The sequence below is a fragment of the Acipenser ruthenus genome, chromosome 40 (genome assembly GCF_902713425.1).
Source record: "Acipenser ruthenus chromosome 40, fAciRut3.2 maternal haplotype, whole genome shotgun sequence".
In the NCBI taxonomy this organism is placed as follows: Eukaryota; Metazoa; Chordata; class Actinopteri; order Acipenseriformes; family Acipenseridae; genus Acipenser; species Acipenser ruthenus.
The window spans coordinates 10,191,915-10,210,206 of record NC_081228.1 but is presented as its reverse complement, the minus strand read 5'-3'; the positions used below and the strand labels follow the sequence as shown (position 1 = coordinate 10,210,206).

Genomic DNA, 18,292 nt, shown 5'->3' with positions numbered 1-18,292 from the left:
AAAAATCTCCCACGGGACCCGTTTAAATTAGAAATCTCCCCGTCTCTATATATATGTTCATTTGTTTTTTCTGCCTTAAATTGGTTCTCTCACATGCGCCATTTTGTGGCCACATGAAGGAACACTTCTGGAGGCGTACTGCGATGTGCTGTGAGTGTGTGATTGACACATGGGTTAAGTAGGATGATGCAATTTTTTTACAGCCTCAGGCGCGTAAGCACAACATGGCAAGCAGTCTTCCGTTCATGCCGTGAAAAAAATTAAATGTGCTTCTAAATTTAATAAAGACTGGTCAAAAGAGTATAAATTCATAAGAGAAAGTGACAAGTGCATTTCAAATTTCCTTTGTACTCTGGAAATGACCATGACTTGTGCAGCCATTGGGAAAATGATGTTAAGCGTCACATTGAATGCAAAACGCATTTCCCCACAAGAAAATGCAGGAGATGAAATGTAGCATGGAGCTGTTTGTTCTTCAGTTCAGCTTGTAGTTGTAGTGATCCCCCTCCTAGTGGCTGCTGGGTTTATAATGCTACCATCAGCATAAGACACGTACTTTCCTCTCGACTAGAGAGCTTGCTCTTTAGTTGATTGGTAAGGCATCTGTCTTTTAACCTCATGGTCGCAGATTCACGTTCCGGTCCTGCCTTTCCATGCAGTTCAGTGGAGTGTAAAAACCCATGCTTTACAAAGTGTTATAGGTAAGTTCATAGCATTTCATTTATTGTGATTTATTTACACTCCGTGTCCTGTAAAGAACATTGAAAGTTTGCACGTTGCCTACATGGACTCACTTATGTAGTTGTAGAATTTGGAGTCTACTCTGTGCGTGTGTGTGTCATAAGTGCTGATATTGTTTTGCCAGGGCATTGCATGTGTAATCTTGGTTGTTATTTTCCTAATTTCCTAGGTGTTTGTCATGCTATACAATTCAATACAACTGTATAAATTGCCTCTGATCAGAAAGTGATCTCAAGGCACTTTGCACATTTAAGTAATCATGGGGTGAAGCCCGGACCATATGGGGAATGTGATAGAGGTTCAGAGTCAAAGATCCCAAATTGAAAAAAGAAAAAAAAATTGTATTGAAATGAAATGGCTGCAAAGATTATGCAGGATTTGGGACACTGTGGCCCAGATTTATAAAAGGACTGCATATATTTTACAACCGTAAAACTGGCGCTGGGGTTTCTGAATTTTTGGATGGGATTTATAAAACACACGCAATGGCATAAGCACACAATTAAGATGTGATTTGCAGGGGGTAATGTCTCTGTGCGCTTTAGCCCTTGATGCATATGTTATTCTGGTGCGTTTCTGAAGAAAACCACTAAAATTGGGAGGAGGTTTTGCAAATGTATTAAAGCTTTAATTTATTAACGCTGTTGGTAATTGAGGGCCTCATACTTGCGTGATCATTTGAAGAACTATTAAAAGCAGGTGTTAATTTGCTGCAATCAGACAGTATATAAAAGGCAAGATGATGTGGGAGAGTTGTCTCCAAACCATGGACGCTGTGACTGCAGCAAGGAGACATTGTCTTCAAGGACAAAGATGAAATAGAATTTAAAAGGAAACAGTTTTTCACACAAGAATTTCCCTCTTCCAGTTGTGAGAAGTGAGTCCTGTGACTGCATCTCCCAGTCCTCATTTTCTTGAGACTTCCCCAGCAGCAGAGATGTCAAAAAAGTTCAACTTCATTTTTTCAACATTGACCATGTCCCACACATTCTCAGTACAATCGATTGCACTCATGTTCCATGTCCTTTTCAAATTGTAAATACTTTTTATGAATCCTTAACAATAACATACAAACACCATTACTTTTCTAGGAGAAAAAATATATATATTTAAGTGAACAAACAAAAGCAGGAGAGGCTAAAACAGATTAGTAATAATACTCTCCTATAATAAACTCATAATACTCACAGCACCATTACCCATGGCAATGGTATTTAACACTGTACAGTACCAATGGTATTTAAATTGGTTGAGTGCAGAATCACCTGCTTTACCTAATTAGTCTTTTAAAATAACTCATTATTTTTTCCTTTCTAAATTTGGGCCTGTGTGTCCTAACATGCAGCATTTGTTTCATATTTGTTTTATCGAGAATTGTTCACTTTACTCTTATCAAGTACATTCATATGTTTTGTTTTGTGTTATGATGTTTGGTTTGAATACAGTATTTGATGAGATGTCCCTGTGTGTTCATTTTAATGTGGATCTTTTACCTTAATTAAGTTTGTGTATGCTCCCTGTTCTTCAAGTATTAGAAGAGAGAATAAGAACAATACGAGAGACTCTCCTCAGCACGTCACAGAGGTAGATCACATTCCACCAAAGGCTGTGTTGCAGAAGGCTTTGCAGAAAGTGCAGCAGGACTCTCAAGGCAACGCAGAGCTGAGAAGAAGGAACCCCAAACTTCACGCTATGCTGATGGGCACCGACACAGACCCATACGCCCAGGAGATGCTGTGTATGAACACCCTGCGTCAGGATCACAGAGCTGCACTGACCACAGGCAACAGTGTAGAGTCACAACGTTGCAGGTAACACTTCTTACCCAAGAGATCAAAAGAGAGCAACAAATGGCGCAAACTCACTGAGGTGCATTAAATAAAACCAACTAATTATTAGCAACACTCAGGAGATTCATTTATAAAAATAAACTTTTATTAATGGCTATACCGACGCGTTTCGGCCATTGCCTTCATCAGGGTGATTCAAAACACATTCACAGCACTGTTGTATATAAAGACCTATACATCCATTGAATCCATTGTGAATATTGGAGAATGAATAAATTGCAATTCTAAACTTTTTAATGGGCTTTTAAGTAACATGGTTGAAACCGTGCTGGCTTTGCTTTCATTCTGTGAAGTGCTCTGGGATACCTTCATATAAAGGTACCTGTACAAGAATAAATTCATATTGTGTGGTGTACTGATAACACAGATCATTAATTCAGTTGTTTCTGACTCACTGCTCCCAGGGACCAGCTGATCCAGACACTGTTGAGTGGAGATGCAGAGAAACTGCTGAAGAAGTCTTTCATTGTGGCCCACCCCATCTCATCAAAGCAACTCAAACAGGACACAGGTATGGTTACATTATATATTGGTAGTGTACAGCTGTCAGAATAGAATGAGCACCAATGACATAGTTCACATTTCATAATATATCTATATGTCAAACGTTGCTATATACAATTACATTTGCATCTCATTGGTTGCATCACACACACACACACACACACACACACAGAACCCCAAACAAATGATACTGAAATGTATTGATGCGAGAGGGGGTTGGGTGGAAAAATCAAGTGATAAAGTGGGGGGGCTAGAATGTTGAGAGAAGTTCAAACTGTTTCAAAATGATCAATTTATGGTTAAATGCGCACCGATTCAGGAGCCAGGGAATTTTGCATGCGCATTCCAGATCATCCTGGTACGTTGAGAGAATGGAACCCCTTCCTATGTATTTGCATGGTCTGGAGGCTGTTTGAGTTCAATATGTGTGCAATAGATTGCTCCGATTACTCTGAGAAATCCAGAAATGATGCAATTGATAACCCTTTTTATCAGTGCAGCTGTAACCTGATGGTACAGATTGAAGCTACAACCAGAGGAACCCTGTGTGCTGGTTTCTGTTCCAACTGAGTCATTTACTTAATTAAACACTCATCTGAGTTTAAGAGGTGAAAACGACAGTAAATGTGTAAATAAGCCAATTATTTGTGAAATTAAGTGTTCAGTTAAGTAATTAATTTAAGTTCAATTAAGTTAAGTCCGCCAAGACCAGGGTTAAGAAAAATTGGTCTACACCTATGGTCTCCAACCCTGTTCCTGGAGAGCACCTCCCTATCCAGCAGGTTTGATAGCTCACCATTAAATCATCAATTTCTAAAGACATGGAACAATATATTTTTTACCAGTTAAGCAGGTGATTTCTTAAATGAAGTAATTCAGAGATCATTTGGAATAAAAACCTGAATACCCTTTAATCCTCAAGGACCAGAGTTATTTAATTTAGCAAGTTACCTTCTTAATTGATTAATAACTGACCTATGTCACCTACGTCTATAGAAATTAGTAATTAGGAGAATCCTATAAAACAGACTGGACTGGGGCTCTCCAGGACCAGTGTTAAAGACCACCCTAACCCAATTTGTTTAACCAAGGTGTTCTTTCTTCTACTCATAAAAAAAAAAAAACTTGGATTGTTTTTCTGTTTTTTTTTTTTCCTTCAGGGTTAAATCCCTGCGGAATTAAAGAGAGAAGGAATAAAGCATTTGCGGAGACAACCAAGGCTTATTACCTGATTGGATTCAGCAAGCTAGTGGACAGATACTACGAAGACTACGGGATCATCGACCAGAATCAGAAAGACAGTCTCTTAGCGTGGGTGGAGAAGGAAAGACACTTGGATGTAAATACCAAAGAGTATAAAGAACTACTGACAGCCATTAAAGAAGACGATTAAGATGGTCAAGAGCTGTGGGGGGTAAATTATCCATCCAATTTCATTGTGAGGGACATGGCGGAGCCGATTTATATATTCTGAAATATTATATACCGTAAAAACTGGTGTATAAGTGCCCCCCCCCCCTCCCCTTTTTAAGACAACAATTTCAGAAAAAATGCCTATAGGTCGCACCAGTGCATAAGTCGCTCCCTCCTTTTTAAGACCCCCTAAAAATACCCAGAAAATAGACTTATACGAAGCTTTTTACAGTAATTAAATATAGTTTTTACAGTCAAAAGTGCTCCGTATTTCTTTAGAGTCGAAGAAGAAAACCTTGACAATAGGCCAAGTTGACAATCAAAAGTTAAACAATAACTTAGAAAGAATAAATGCACAGTGCTTCCTTCATTAAAAGAAAACCCGAAACCCTTTAAAAATAAATAAATAAATAAATAAAAACTTTACCACTTTATCACAAAAACTCCAGAAACTACCAAATGTACTTTTTTGGTGTCTGCTGGTTTTTGTTCCAACTGGGTTCTCAGGTACAGCAGACACAGGGGGTCCCCAGGACCAGGATTGAGGACCACTGCTCTAAGGCATATATATTAGGCTGTTTGATAGAACTTTTGAATCCTCAGCAACCCACTGACCTGCCCAGTGCTGGTGACTACATGTGTTGTCTGAAGTGAACCCAGCTACTGTGCCAGTTCAGCAGTGTGTTCTGGAAAACTGGTCAGAACATGGGTGAAGTAAGAGTGCAGTGGCAATCTTACCTGACAATTTCCCGTCTTTTTCAGCTTTGTCAGCTCTTACTGTCACTTACAACATAGTTTTTCTTTAATTAATATATATTTTATATACATTCAACATACTGTATTAATCAAAGTTATGAATACACATAAATCTGTAATGCCAGTTTCTGTTTTATCAATATACATTTTTGGAAACAAGTAAAAGCTGCAGTTATTTTATCACTGCACTGCCCAATTGATTACATACATTTGAAAAAAGGTAATGTCAGTACTTACAAATAGGCTATACACAATCCGAACAGAACATCTTCGCTGTATCAGCGTAAAAAAAGAAGACAAAAATCATGATAAAAATGTAAATAATAATAAAAACTTATCTTCACTGTTAACACAATGTTGGCAAGGTGAATGTGTCAAAATACAGTTAGTCATGGATTTGCTTTTCAAAGTGAGTGCTACTTAATGATAGTGAAAGGAATTATATGCCTGGTATTAAATTTGATTGATATTAATTGGAGGACGATTAAAGCAGTGATATAAATCATGAATTTTGTTTCCATTGACTTATACTATATTCTGTCCGGGACATTTCCATTTGATGAAAATAAGCAGAGACTGGCATTAACAGGAATGTTCATTTACAAATAAATACAACTTACAACTCACTAATACAACTCTCTGCCATTTCCTGAGTAAAATAGGATATATATTAAATTAACTTGTTGCAGAACAATATATTTGACATCCTTAAGCATGCATTACAGGTAAATGTATATCTATAACTAATTACAATGTATTAAACATACTTTGTTTTATACTGCCAATATGTTTTTTATCCTTAATAGGGTAACTAAAATTGTTTTGTGTGTGTGTTACATGTTCCTATGTGTCGCTACAACTGTTTAAGGGAGGTATGTGTATTGTTTTAATTATTTGTTTGACATCTTGACCACTTTTTTATACTTTTAAATTTCAGGTCAGTTTCCAAGATAGGATCTCAGGTACCCTACAGGAGAACTTAAGAACTACATTTCCCACCGTCCACATCATACATACCTGAATGAGAGGATGATGGTAAATGTAGTTCTGAAGGTCTCCTGAAGGGCACCTGAGACGCCATCTTGGAAACTGACCTGAAATTTAAGTGTGTAAAAAAACGGTCAGCATGTCAAAAAATAATGAATAATTAAAACAATACACACATGTAACACACACACACAAAACACACTTTTTGTTACCCTTTAAACTACTGTAACAAATGTTTCTTTTTTCTAATGTTGCTCTCTATAGTGAATTAATTAATTTTGTGATGCATGAATTATTGCTTTGTGTCTCTGTGTATTGTTGCATAATGTAACTATTATATTTTAATGAATAATCCTTTAAATCACCTCGGATAAAAGCATCAACTAAATTAACAATAATAAAGAGTGAGATTTAGCAGACTTGACTGTATATCTGCATAAAAAACATTGTTAATGTAAAAGAGTACAGCTAATTAAAGTGGTGATTCAAAAAGAGAAGTCTACTTCAAAGAAACATTTGGGGCAACCTTGACCCCCACCGATTTTACGATTGTGCATGTTTGCTTGATGCGGGTCAAGGTTGCGTAAGAAAATCTGATGTCGTATTCAAAGACCAAGTGCCACAGAGGTATATTATTATTATTATTATTATTATTATTATTATTAATTTCTTAGCAGACGCCCTTATCCAGGGCGACTTACAATTAAAACTGCATTGCATTGTTTTTTTACATACAATTACCCATTTATACAGTAGGGTTTTTACTGGAGCAATCTAGGTAAAGTATCTTGCTCAATGGTACAACAGCAGTGTCCCCTACCTGGGGTTGAACCCACAACCCTCTGGTCAAGAGTCCAGAGCCCTGACCACTACTCCACACTGCTACTAGCTGGTATAGGGAGAGAAAGAGGTTTATTACAGAAACACAGTGCTGGGAGATATTCTGCTACAGACCTGGCTTCAGCGTACGCGTCACTTTCAGCTCGGCGTCACAGAAGAATCTCAAAGTTTGTGAAGGATAAGCAAGTGTGGAGAGTTCCTGGCAGTCGGCCAACAAAAACTTACAGACCGGTACTGAGAGTTCCATACACAGACAAACTTAACTCATATGGGAGAGATTCAAGAACATTCAGAATAGTTCAAATATTGATGTTAAACCATGTTGAAGAAAGACGTTTGTATTATTTTATAGTTGCACCAATTGTTTCTTCGAACTTGGGCTTCTGTTTGATGTCTTCTCTTTAAAGGAGTCTGCTAAGTATCTGCAATAATAGTAATAAATGGTTGTGCTCTTTTTTTTGCTGTGACAGGTCTTGATCATTCCGCTATAAGAAAACCTGTGCTTATCAACTAAATGCATGCAGTTAATGAATGGCAAAAAATTATTTGACCACCTTTTTTTTTTTTAATTATTTAACTTTTTTCCTAATTGCAAAAGCTAGAGACGTTTAATATATCTCATGTTTATATACAAAACATAAATAAATAAATACAATTGCCTGTGTGCTGATAATATTGTAACTTTATAGGAAATGTCATATCGTTTTAGTCACCAAGGACAGTGACACTTATTCACTTCTAAAGATATCTATTAGGCTGTTTGAGAGAACTTTTAACTGCATAGTGGTATAGGAATGACCGTTTCAGCATTGGTTACTGGTTATGAAAATAAGTGAAATTAATGATCAGAATTTAGTCATCTTTCTCTCTCACCCTGTAACAGTTAATTGTAACCATTTCGGTTCTGTGATCTCAAATTTCAGTTATTGTGAGGTTGGTTTCAGAGGCTGGCCAAGAAGTTGATTATTATTATTATTTATTTCTTAGCAGACGCCCTTATCCAGGGCGACTTACAATTGTTACAAGATATCACATTATTTTTACATACAATTACCCATTTATACAGTTGGGTTTTTACTGGAGCAATTTAGGTAAAGTACCTTGCTCAAGGGTACAGCAGCAGTGTCCCCCACAAGGGATTGAACCCACGACCCTCCGATTAGGAGTCCAGAGCTCTAACCACTACTCCACACTGGAGGTCAGGAGATGTCAGTCAACTGGACATCAGACTGTCCCTACTTCTGCTTTTGCCAGGGAAACCCTGTAGTGAAAGTTTACCAGGCAGCTATTGCCAGGTCAGTAATACCCCTTTTCCACCTGCACACCCGAGCCGAGTCGGTGCCGAGTCAAGCCAGCCTGGTACAGCTCGGGTAGCTTGAGTTGCTTTTACACTAGAGAAAGACGAGCCGAGCTGAGAGACGTCACGCATAATGAACGTCAATTAAATGAAATGTCACAGACTGCAGGAATAGAACCAAGCATTAATTTAATAAAATATTTTTTTTATCATAGATTTTTTTTTTTTTTTGCAGAAAATTATTGAAAATGCGTGCGTGTCTTAAGACAGGGGACTGTATCATTTAATTACGTCCTTAAAATTAAACAACACATGTTTTATTTATTTATTTATTCTATTTATTTTTTTTTAGCATCAATCAATAGTATCAGCCCTAATATCTATACAGTGCTCCCCTCTAAGGCTGTCGGTTATAACGCGCCTCGGATATAACACTCCTACAGCATGTACCCCAATTCTCAATACTTTATTACTAGTGATTCATGCAATATTTATAATTTTATAACAGCATTCGTTTTATAACTAAATAAATATTCCGCCTATTACGTGGTTATCTTTCCTAATGTATTTACTTTTTTTGCTGCGAGAGGAGCTGCGGCTTTCTCCGGGAGACGAGACACTTCAATCCCGCTCTGGCAGCCGAACCTGGGGCGAGCCCATTCCCTCGTCCCCTCTCCCGACCCGCTCTCCTTCTCACACTTGCTTGTCTGTCGCTTCGAACTGAACTCCCGACCGCCATATAGCCAGGCTATTTATAGTTTAAAAACTGCTAATTAAAATGATCGACGAGTGGGAATGTTACCTTTTTTTTTTTTTTTTTTTTTTTTTTAATATAGCGTTGATTACATGGTGCTTTATGCATGGTTAATTCACGGAAAGTTTTTTTTTTCTTCACTATATGTGCATTATAGAGAGGGAGTTATTTTATTTTGTATTTTAGTCAGATATGTGTTGTTATGTGTCCTGCGCAGTAAAGGTAAGGAGTTAGGAAAACATTTACAGGTTGTGGTCATTTTTTCTTGTAATAATGCTTGAGCGTGATGATGAAATGCAGTAACCCCGCCCACAGCCTGCTTCGGCCCCGAGCCACATTCAGATATGTTGCGAGGCTGGAGTTTCACGGTACGGGTCAGCTTGGGTCGGGTATCTTCTAGTGGAAAACCACCCAAGCAGTGAGGGCCTGGAGGCGAGCCTGGAGCCCTGACCGCTCGGTGTGCAGATGGAAGAGGTTAATGTGTCTGTCAATGTCCAGAGAAATTATAATAAGCAAGAGTAAGACCCCAATGAAGAAATATGTTAGCCAAATAATAATAATAAAAACCGTGTCTGTTTTGTATGTTTTCTCTATGTGTATGTTTTGTACGTAGGGATGTAAGTTTTTCTATTCTAATTATGTTAGGAACTATTTTCCCAAGTTATGCGGCAAAATATCAGAAGTGCAAGGTAAATCTAGGTTTTAAAGGTTTTTTTTTTTTTAAAGAGAAAATAAATAAATAAATTGCTTTCTAATAGTGATAGAGCCCTCTCGATGCTGGCTCTACCGTGTGGTAGATGACGCTGACTTTCGTTAGCACTCTCGTCTGCGGCTCGGGACACAACTCCAGTCGCAGCCATCTACCACATGGCATCGACGGGCTCCATCGCTTAAATAGTAGCCTAGTCTGTTGAAAGGTTAAGATGTGAATTTGTGTAGCGTAGCGGTTATATAGTTGGAGTGAAAGTATGACTAGTTAGGGCTGAAATCCTGCCTTATATATGTGCCTCTACTCACAGCAAACAGCAATACACTAACACTAACACTCCTGCCCCCCCCCCCCAAGCACAGTCCAAAGCAGCCCCAAATTGACCCACCGTTACACTGCCCCCCATTCAAATGCTTCCCGGCCCTGGAAACACTGACCTGGTCCCGGTGTGGCAGTCTGTGTGGTTTCCAAGGCAGAGGAAAGCAACGGACAGGTCCTGGTGGCACATTTGAGGGAGACGCAATGCGACGACCACTTCAGGGGCTGGGCCGCATCACAGGGCTCTAGGAAAGCCACCAATCCCAGACCCCCATGCCAGTCCTGGACGGCAGTCCCTCCTGGGTCCGGGCTTCCTGTAGTCGCTGCCCCCCTTCACACAGCAGGGCAGAGTCTACCTAGCACAGCCCCAACAGCAAATTCAGAACCCGCCTGCTGTTTGGAGAGGGCTGGGTGCTGCAGCCATGGCGTGGGGCACTCTCTCTAGCGCTCTCTTTCTGGGGCTCTGGTGATGCTGGGACCCCTCTCTGGGGCTCTGGTGGTGTGGAACTCTCTCTCTCTGGTAATGCAGGATAGTCTCTCACTGGCAGTGAGGGGCTCTTTCTCTTGGGTGGTGCAGGGCACTCTCTCTCAGTCGGTAGCGCTGGGCACTCTGGTGATGCTGGGCTCTTTCTCTGGGGCTCTGGTGTTGGCAGCATAGGACGCTCCCTCCTTGGCAGCACAAGGTACTCTCCCTCCGGCAACGCGGGACTCTCCGACGGTGGCTGTAGTCTCTCCGGCAGTGACTCGATGACCACCTCGATGACCTTATCCCACTCCCCCTCTGAGCACCGCAGCTTCTCCTGGTGCCACACCCAGCTGTGCTTTCTCCCACTCATCCGGTGCGGGGCTGTTTGATTCGGCGGGTGGTAGGGAGACAAATATGAAAGAAGTTTTAATCAATGGGCAGTGCAAACCCCTTGCCGTGACTGTGTATTCTAGATCTGCCCTGTTTGTTAAGTATACTTTACCACCTGTATTTAATAAAATGATGTGCATTGCCCGACATTGTAGTGTGGTCTAGATTATTATTTATTTTCCTTCTGGTATTCTGCCTGATTCCACCTGACTAGTGAGAGTTGATTGGATGTTGATCGGAGTGATTTCAGTTGCTGAATTGCAAGCTTGAATAAAAGAAATAAAGAAAAAAATCACAGAAAAACACAAATATGCTGCATATGGCAAGAGAGCAGCGCCTTCATGCAATCAGCATGTTGGAGGCTGGACTTGGGCAGCGTACAAACTGGGAGACCAAGAGTCACAACACCTGTGCAATATCGACAGATCATTATGCAGCATCTTCGTGATCGTTTTCACACTGCTAGTCGAACACCATCTGATACTGTAGGTCGTAACAATCCACGCATCAGGAGTTCAACTGTAAGAAGACGGTTACACAGTCATCATCTACAGGGGTCCCGTGCTCAGCAATGTGCACTGTCGCAACAGGATGAGGTGGTGCCAACAACACCTTAGGTGGACTCGCTTTCAGTGGAGCCAGGTCCTCTTCAGTGACGAATCGAGATTCTGCATAGACTGCCCTGATGGATGTCAGCGAGTATAGCGTAGACGTGGTGAACAATACGCTAATTGTTGTGTACGAGAGACCAATCGGTGGGGAGGTCCAAGTGTGATGGTCTGGGCAGGAGTGTCTAGCCACTACAGAACTCCGCTGTTAGTGATTGATGGTAACATGACTGCACGGCGATATGTTGAACAATTCTTAAGGCCTCACTTGGTGCCCTTCTTGAAAGCCCATCCTAATGTGACAATATTCCAGAAAGACAACACACGTCCACATGTTGCTCATATCACAACAGTTTTCCCAATTGAACATGTGTGGGATGAACTTGGGCGACGTATGGCTTCTACAGATCGGAGACCACTGAACAGGTAGATGCTTACCCAGGCACTACAAGAGGAATGGGCCAGGATTCCACAAAACAACATCCGAAAACTGGTGCAAAGCATGCGTCGCAGATGCACTGCTTGTATTGCTTCCACACTACTAGCCTGTGACTTTCACAGTATCCCCCGGCCTCACTGCACCTGCTCTGAGACAGAGTTTGTTATGTTTCGATCACATCTGCTGCATTTTATCCAAATAGAAGTGATGTTTATTTTGATGCTCAGTATATATGCATGTTAAGGTTATGTGTTGAAAAGTATGTATGTTCAATGAAAGTGTCATTCATATCAACATTTTTGCACATTAAAAATGTATTTGTTATATATAGATTTTGTTGGTTTGCAATATAAGCCCTGCGTGGGAATCAAACCCAAGACATACTTCTAATACAGTTTGCAATGCAAGTGCAGTATTGTTATTTATTGCTTAACAGACACCCTTATCCAGGGCGACATACAATTGTGACAATATGTAGGAGCCGAATTGCAGTTTTGTATTCTAACTATAAAAGGAATGTATTCTTCTTTTAGTTTATTTAGAAATGTGTTATTATTACTGTTTAGTGATTGATATTTGTGTCTTTCCTATGCACTGCGCCCGCAAGTGGTAGTTTTGTTTATAGCCAATTACATTATTATTTTACAATGTGGGTTTGAAAGGTAAAAAAAAGAAACGCGAACACAGAGGACGCCGCTCGTTTTGTAGGCGAGGAGCAAATACAGTTTTCCACCGTTCATACTGTTTCTAAGTATATAGATTAATAAAAACACTGTATACATAGAAATCATATAAAAGGCACAATAAGAATATAAAGACAAAGATACGAAAATATTTAAACTGAAGAATATTCGTTTGGGCCTTTGCTTTGGATGGAGTTACTGTCATGGAACATATTGCTGTATTGGAAAGATTTTCTACTCGTTTGACAACTATTGGATGTAAGTAAATAAAATCGAATTGTTTTTTGAAGATTGGAAGTCTTTACGTCTGGAATTATTCTATACATTAAAAGTTGCAAGTGATATGAGAAGCACAGTGACTATGGATGATGAGTCGTAATGTGTTGAAAAACCTAAGAAGTGGTAAAATTGTTTGAGAAGCTACCACATACAGTATATAACACAGTTAGTTAACAGATGTGGTTCATGTTTTAAAAGATACTCGTTATCATATATATATATATATATAGTATTGTAATAACTTGGAGCAGACTTTTATTTCGGTGCAAAGGGAAGCTTTTATTATAGACAAACACAAGGTCTTGCTTACTGGTAAATCGCCATCTTGGAACACCCGGACGTGAACTAGCCCAGCTGACCTTTGTGATTGACAGGTAGGAGGGGAAACTCTCAACTACTACATTTCCTCCCCTTTTAAATCTTTACATACTTTCATTTCAACAAATGCTTCAAATGTCCCTTTTTCCTTTCTTGAACACATTATAACAAAACATTTGTTTTAACAACCCTATGCCTAGGAGATCTGGGGTAGACTGCCCAAACTCCAAATGATCGCTCTGGGATTATTCTGCCCCTTGAGACTCTGTGCCAATCATTTCTAAACTACAGTCCTATAAATCAAGTCTCCGAGGTGCTCTACGGCAACGTTCAGAGCGACGGAGCTGTTCCAGGGGTGCTTCCGGAACAGGAGCAACTTGATCTTGGCTTGCTTCAACAGGAACGTCAGTGGAACAGGCTGGTGGGATGCTTATCGGTTCACAGAACATGTCAGGAGTAGTGTATGTAGGAGAAGTACCTGTCACTAAGGCTGGCAGCGAAGCGTTGGTCACAGGTATGTCTTGTATTTGTGGAGACGCTTCTCTTGCCCGAACATGTTTGCGCACTACTCTGTTCTCCACCTGAACTTGAAATGACAATGGACCTGTCTCGTTGATGACAGTTCCTGGTATCCACCGCGGCCCACTTCCAAAATCACGCACATACACAGGGTCCCCTGCTTTAAATGTCCGAGCACTACTGTGTTGGTCGTGGTTCTCTTTCTGAGCACTCTGTCTGTGTCTCACCTTCCCCTCCAGATTGGGAAACACCAGATCCAAGCAGGTTCTCAAGCACCGCTTCATCAGCAGCTCCGACAGTGCAGAGCCAGTAGTAGTCTGAGGCATTGTGCGGTAACTCAGGAGGAATCTTGCAAGGCGAGACTCCAATGTACCACTAGACAACTTCTTCATTCCTGCTTTAAAGGTCTGGACAGTCCTCTTGGCGTGACCATTCGAAGAAGGGTGATATGGTGCTGTCGTTATGTGATGGATGCCATTCAGCGATGTGAATTTCTGAAACTCCTCACTGGTGAAGACTGTTTCATTGTCTGAGACAATAATCTCAGGTAAGCCATGTATACTGAATGAGTGGCGTAACTTTTCAATGGTTGCAGCTGAAGTCGGTGTTTTTACTTCAAAAGACTTCTAGCCACTTTGAATGTGCATCAATGAGCAACAGGAACATTGTGCCTAAAAGGACCTACATAATCAATATGCAGTCTTACCCATTCACGGCCCGGCCATTCCCATGGGTGCAGTTGAGCGGTAGCAGGCAGCTTTTGGAGTTGTTGGCATGGGGAACATTGCTTAACTCGGTGCTCAATGTCGCTGTCTATGCCTGGCCACCAGACATAACTGCGGGCTAATGCCTTCATTCTTGACACTCCAGGGTGCGAACTGTGTAGCTCAACTAGTATTGGCACTCTGCCCTGCGGGGGAATCACAACTCTGGAACCCCACAATAAAATTCCATCTTGACAGCTCAGTTCTGTGCTTCTGGAATAAAAGGGGCGCAGATCATCAGACACAAGTATTTTAGGCCAGCCTTGCAAAACGTAGCCTTTGACTTTGGACAGGAGTGGGTCTCTACTCGTCCAATTCTTTACTTGTGCAGCACATACAGGCGAGGAATCCAAGAAGTTCAATAACAGCACTAACTCTTGTGGAACGGGGGAGAATCAGGCAACTGGAGACAGCAGAGTGCATCTGCATTTGCTATGTCCGAGCCAGGCGGTACATGAACGTGTATTCATAAGCCGATAATGTCAAAGCCCAACATTGGAGGCTTGTCTAACGTGATGTACAGCGCAATTGTTTACATTTTGCAAATCCTTAGAATATTTTGCAGCACTCTCCATTGCAAGAGAAATTTCCAAAGTGTGTTTGAAATCAACATTGCTTTCTGCTAGCAAACGGCGTTGTATTGCGTTGTCATTAACTCCACGTACAAGTCTGTCCCGCAGCATATCATTCAGGGCTTCCCCAAATTCACAGTACTCCGTCAGCTGTTTTAAGTTGGCCACAAAGGTTGCAATAGATTCACCTTGTGCGCGGACTCTTGTATTAAATTTGAAACGCTGCATAATTATACTCGGCTTTGGCTGAAAATGCGTCTTCACAAGCTCCACTAACTCTGCGTACGATTTACTACTAGGTGGATTCGGGGCGGTCAGATTGTGACGACTGTCACACAATGTGTTGTAATAAGCACAACACCTGTTTAATTCGTACCTGAATTGCAGATGGTCTGGCCGTGTTACTTCTTTACTTCCTATGTTCTATATTCCGTGATTCTAACAAATTAAATATACTTGTGAATACCATCCATTGCTAATATATATATATATATATATATATATATATATATATATATATATATCTGTCAAGTATTTTATTTGATCAGATCTTTTAATATATATGATGTGGTTAGCAGTAGTTATTTAACTAAGATTGCCTTGCTTAATTTTTTCATTTGGAATTACTGCTACGCTTTTTTCCCCCCCATTCTGTCCCTTTCGGCTTACCATAGTTTTTTTACACAGGTCTCGTTTTCTGACTGGTAGCCGGGTAATTTAAAAGATGGTAGAAAATTCTTTGAGAGTCTTTGTTCTCAGCTGGTGCTCTCAGGACTTGCCGTTCTTTTGGAACCTTTGGCTAAGTTTATTTATTTCTTTATCTATTTCGTTAGTCTGGGTTTTAGTATGTCTATTGATTTTCAAGATGTAGTTTCCTTTGTTCAGGATTAGATATTCAGTCTTTTCATGGACATTATCTTTTACTCGGCTTTACTAACGTTTGCTTTGTCTTTAATAGTAAGTTTAATATTTTGTTTTGCTTTGATACTTTCGTTTGCTAGTCGTGTTCTTTTTCTATAGTTGTATTGGTTTTGGTTTGAACGCACTATTTTCAATTGTTTTTTTTTCTCTCTCAAGCATGGATTAAAAGGAACATTGCAGCTCTATTAAGAAGTTTCATCACCGTGGACCCGAACAGTAGAATTGGGTGAGATCAATCCTTTTTGGGTTTCGTTTTTCTTTTTTCTGCTGCTATTGGATTACAATTTTGAATGGCCATTTTTTGTTTTGTTTTGTTTTTTGGGACATTTTGTTTTTTTTTCCTTGTTTGAGTTTTATGGATCTTTGGATTAAGACTGTTTGTTTTTTGTTTTTGAACATTGTTTTTTTTTCTGTGCTATCCCTTGAGTGGATTATATTATTGGGTCTCTAACCTGTAATTGTTAGTTACTCTTATTGCTGGGTGAAGGAATATAAATCTTTAAAATCTGTATAAGTGATTGTTGTTCTTCTCTCGGTGGTGTTAATATCTAAAGGGTAAATATAATTGTTAAACTCTGCCAATTTAGTCAGTATACTCCTGGGTTGTGATATTATTGTCTTGATTAGTATATCCCTATACAAATAGTATTTTCTGAGTTACTTATATTTATATAGCTAACTCAGAAAAACATTCACAGTTACAGACATTTCAGACTTACGAACAACATCCGTTCCCAAGGGGGTTGTAACTCTGAGGTTCTACTATAGATTTAGAGACTAATATTTAAAAGAAGAGTTGTAAATAAATAATTCGTACTGGTGCAGACAGATGTTGAAACAGGCGTGCTCTGGGTCCCATTCTCCAGCACTGTGGTGACTGTGAAGCTGTACTCTCTCCCAGGCCTCAGCTTAGAGATGAGAGTGGAATTAGAGGGTGCAGTGATGGAAAGAGTGTTGTCCTTGACAGAGCTTAAATAGGTAACTTTAAAACTGTAAGAGATCTCATCCATACCGGCAGGACTGCCCCAGCTCAGAGAGACAGAGTTGCTTCCCACTGAGTCTTTATCTCTCCTGGAGGAGACAGTTCTGGAAGAGAAAAGAGAACTGATGTAACGTCAAAGTAGACCGAGAGACTAATATTTAGAAGAGTTGTAAATAAATAATTCTTACTTGTACAGAAAAATCTTGAAGCAGGCATTTCTGGATCCCTTGAGTAGTAGAGGTGACAGGCGATGTGTCTGCTGGACCCTGAGGTTTGTCCTGGTCTTGAGGGTTTGGGATGATGGGTGTAGCGTCCAGAGTTCTCTCTGAGCTCGGCACTTCTCTGGTGTCCTCAGCAAAGTGAATGATTTGGCTGACCAATGTTTTCTTCATTTATACCTGGAGTTCAGCCTCTTGAACCCACTCACCTGGCATGCTCTTCTCTGATGACATCTCCGAGGTTCCTGCAGAGGGATATTTCACAGTGACTCAATTACAAGCAAACAAACATAGTACCCTGTGACAAAGTGCCCGCCCCTGTGTGTATTTTCTGTTATATGTTGCATGTGGTGTGTTAAATGTTGGTGTATAGGCATTGGTACACGGGATATAAACGGGTCTGTGTTTCACGTGTGTTTAGAAATGTATAATTGTATTTAGGCACGGGATTGTACATCACTTCACGTGCATTTAAAGTATTTAATATGTGAGCATGAGGTTGCACATAATTAATTCACGTGCTGGGATTCAAGTGAATAATTAATTAGTAATTGAATCCCAGCACAACAGTATATATAGATGCACGTTTTACTCACTCGGGGCTGTTGGGTGTTCGGTGAGTAGTGAACGGGAGAGAGAGGAGGAGAAATAGAGTTTGGAGTTTGAAATCAATTTCTATTGCGTGCTGGTGAGACCAGCACGATACTTGTTTATTTAAACTCACTGTGTTTGTTAGTGTGTCTATCTGCTCATCGTTTAAGTGTTAGTCCGTTTTTGTTTGTATATTTATTTTGGCGTAAAGTGCCGTGTCCTGTGTTCTGTTTGTTTAAACCTTTTATTTACAATAAACCGGTGCAAGCAAGCGTCTTCATCATTTCACCTCATCCGTCCTGTCTCTGTGTATTCATTTCCTGATTCTGACGTCACCACTCGGCCGTCTTTGTAACATACCCGCACACTTATA

The 18,292-nt window shown here is 40.1% G+C and overlaps 1 protein-coding gene and 1 long non-coding RNA gene across 6 annotated transcripts in view; one reads left to right on the top strand and one right to left on the bottom strand.

Annotated features, from left to right (window-relative positions):
* Positions 1-4,652, top strand: part of LOC117404934 (uncharacterized) — a 30,163-nt gene extending 25,511 nt beyond the window's left edge. The window contains exons 8-10 of the mRNA XM_059010175.1: positions 2,271-2,552; positions 2,996-3,102; positions 4,256-4,652. Coding sequence (XP_058866158.1) covers positions 2,271-2,552; positions 2,996-3,102; positions 4,256-4,488 — 622 coding nt within the window. The 3' untranslated portion in view covers positions 4,489-4,652. The remainder of the gene's footprint in view (positions 1-2,270; positions 2,553-2,995; positions 3,103-4,255) is intronic.
* A 135-nt stretch (positions 4,653-4,787) lies between these two features.
* Positions 4,788-18,292, bottom strand: part of LOC131708086 (uncharacterized) — a 21,932-nt gene continuing 8,427 nt past the window's right edge. For 2 of the 5 annotated variants that reach the window (XR_009311252.1, XR_009311254.1), the window contains exons 2-3: positions 17,299-17,573; positions 15,852-17,214 (exon numbers count right to left, since the gene is read on the bottom strand). This is a non-coding gene — a long non-coding RNA (uncharacterized LOC131708086). Of the gene's footprint in view, positions 7,514-10,288; positions 11,017-15,851; positions 17,215-17,298 lie in introns of those variants that run through there. The other 3 variants (XR_009311251.1, XR_009311253.1, XR_009311250.1) reach the window with 3 other exon arrangements.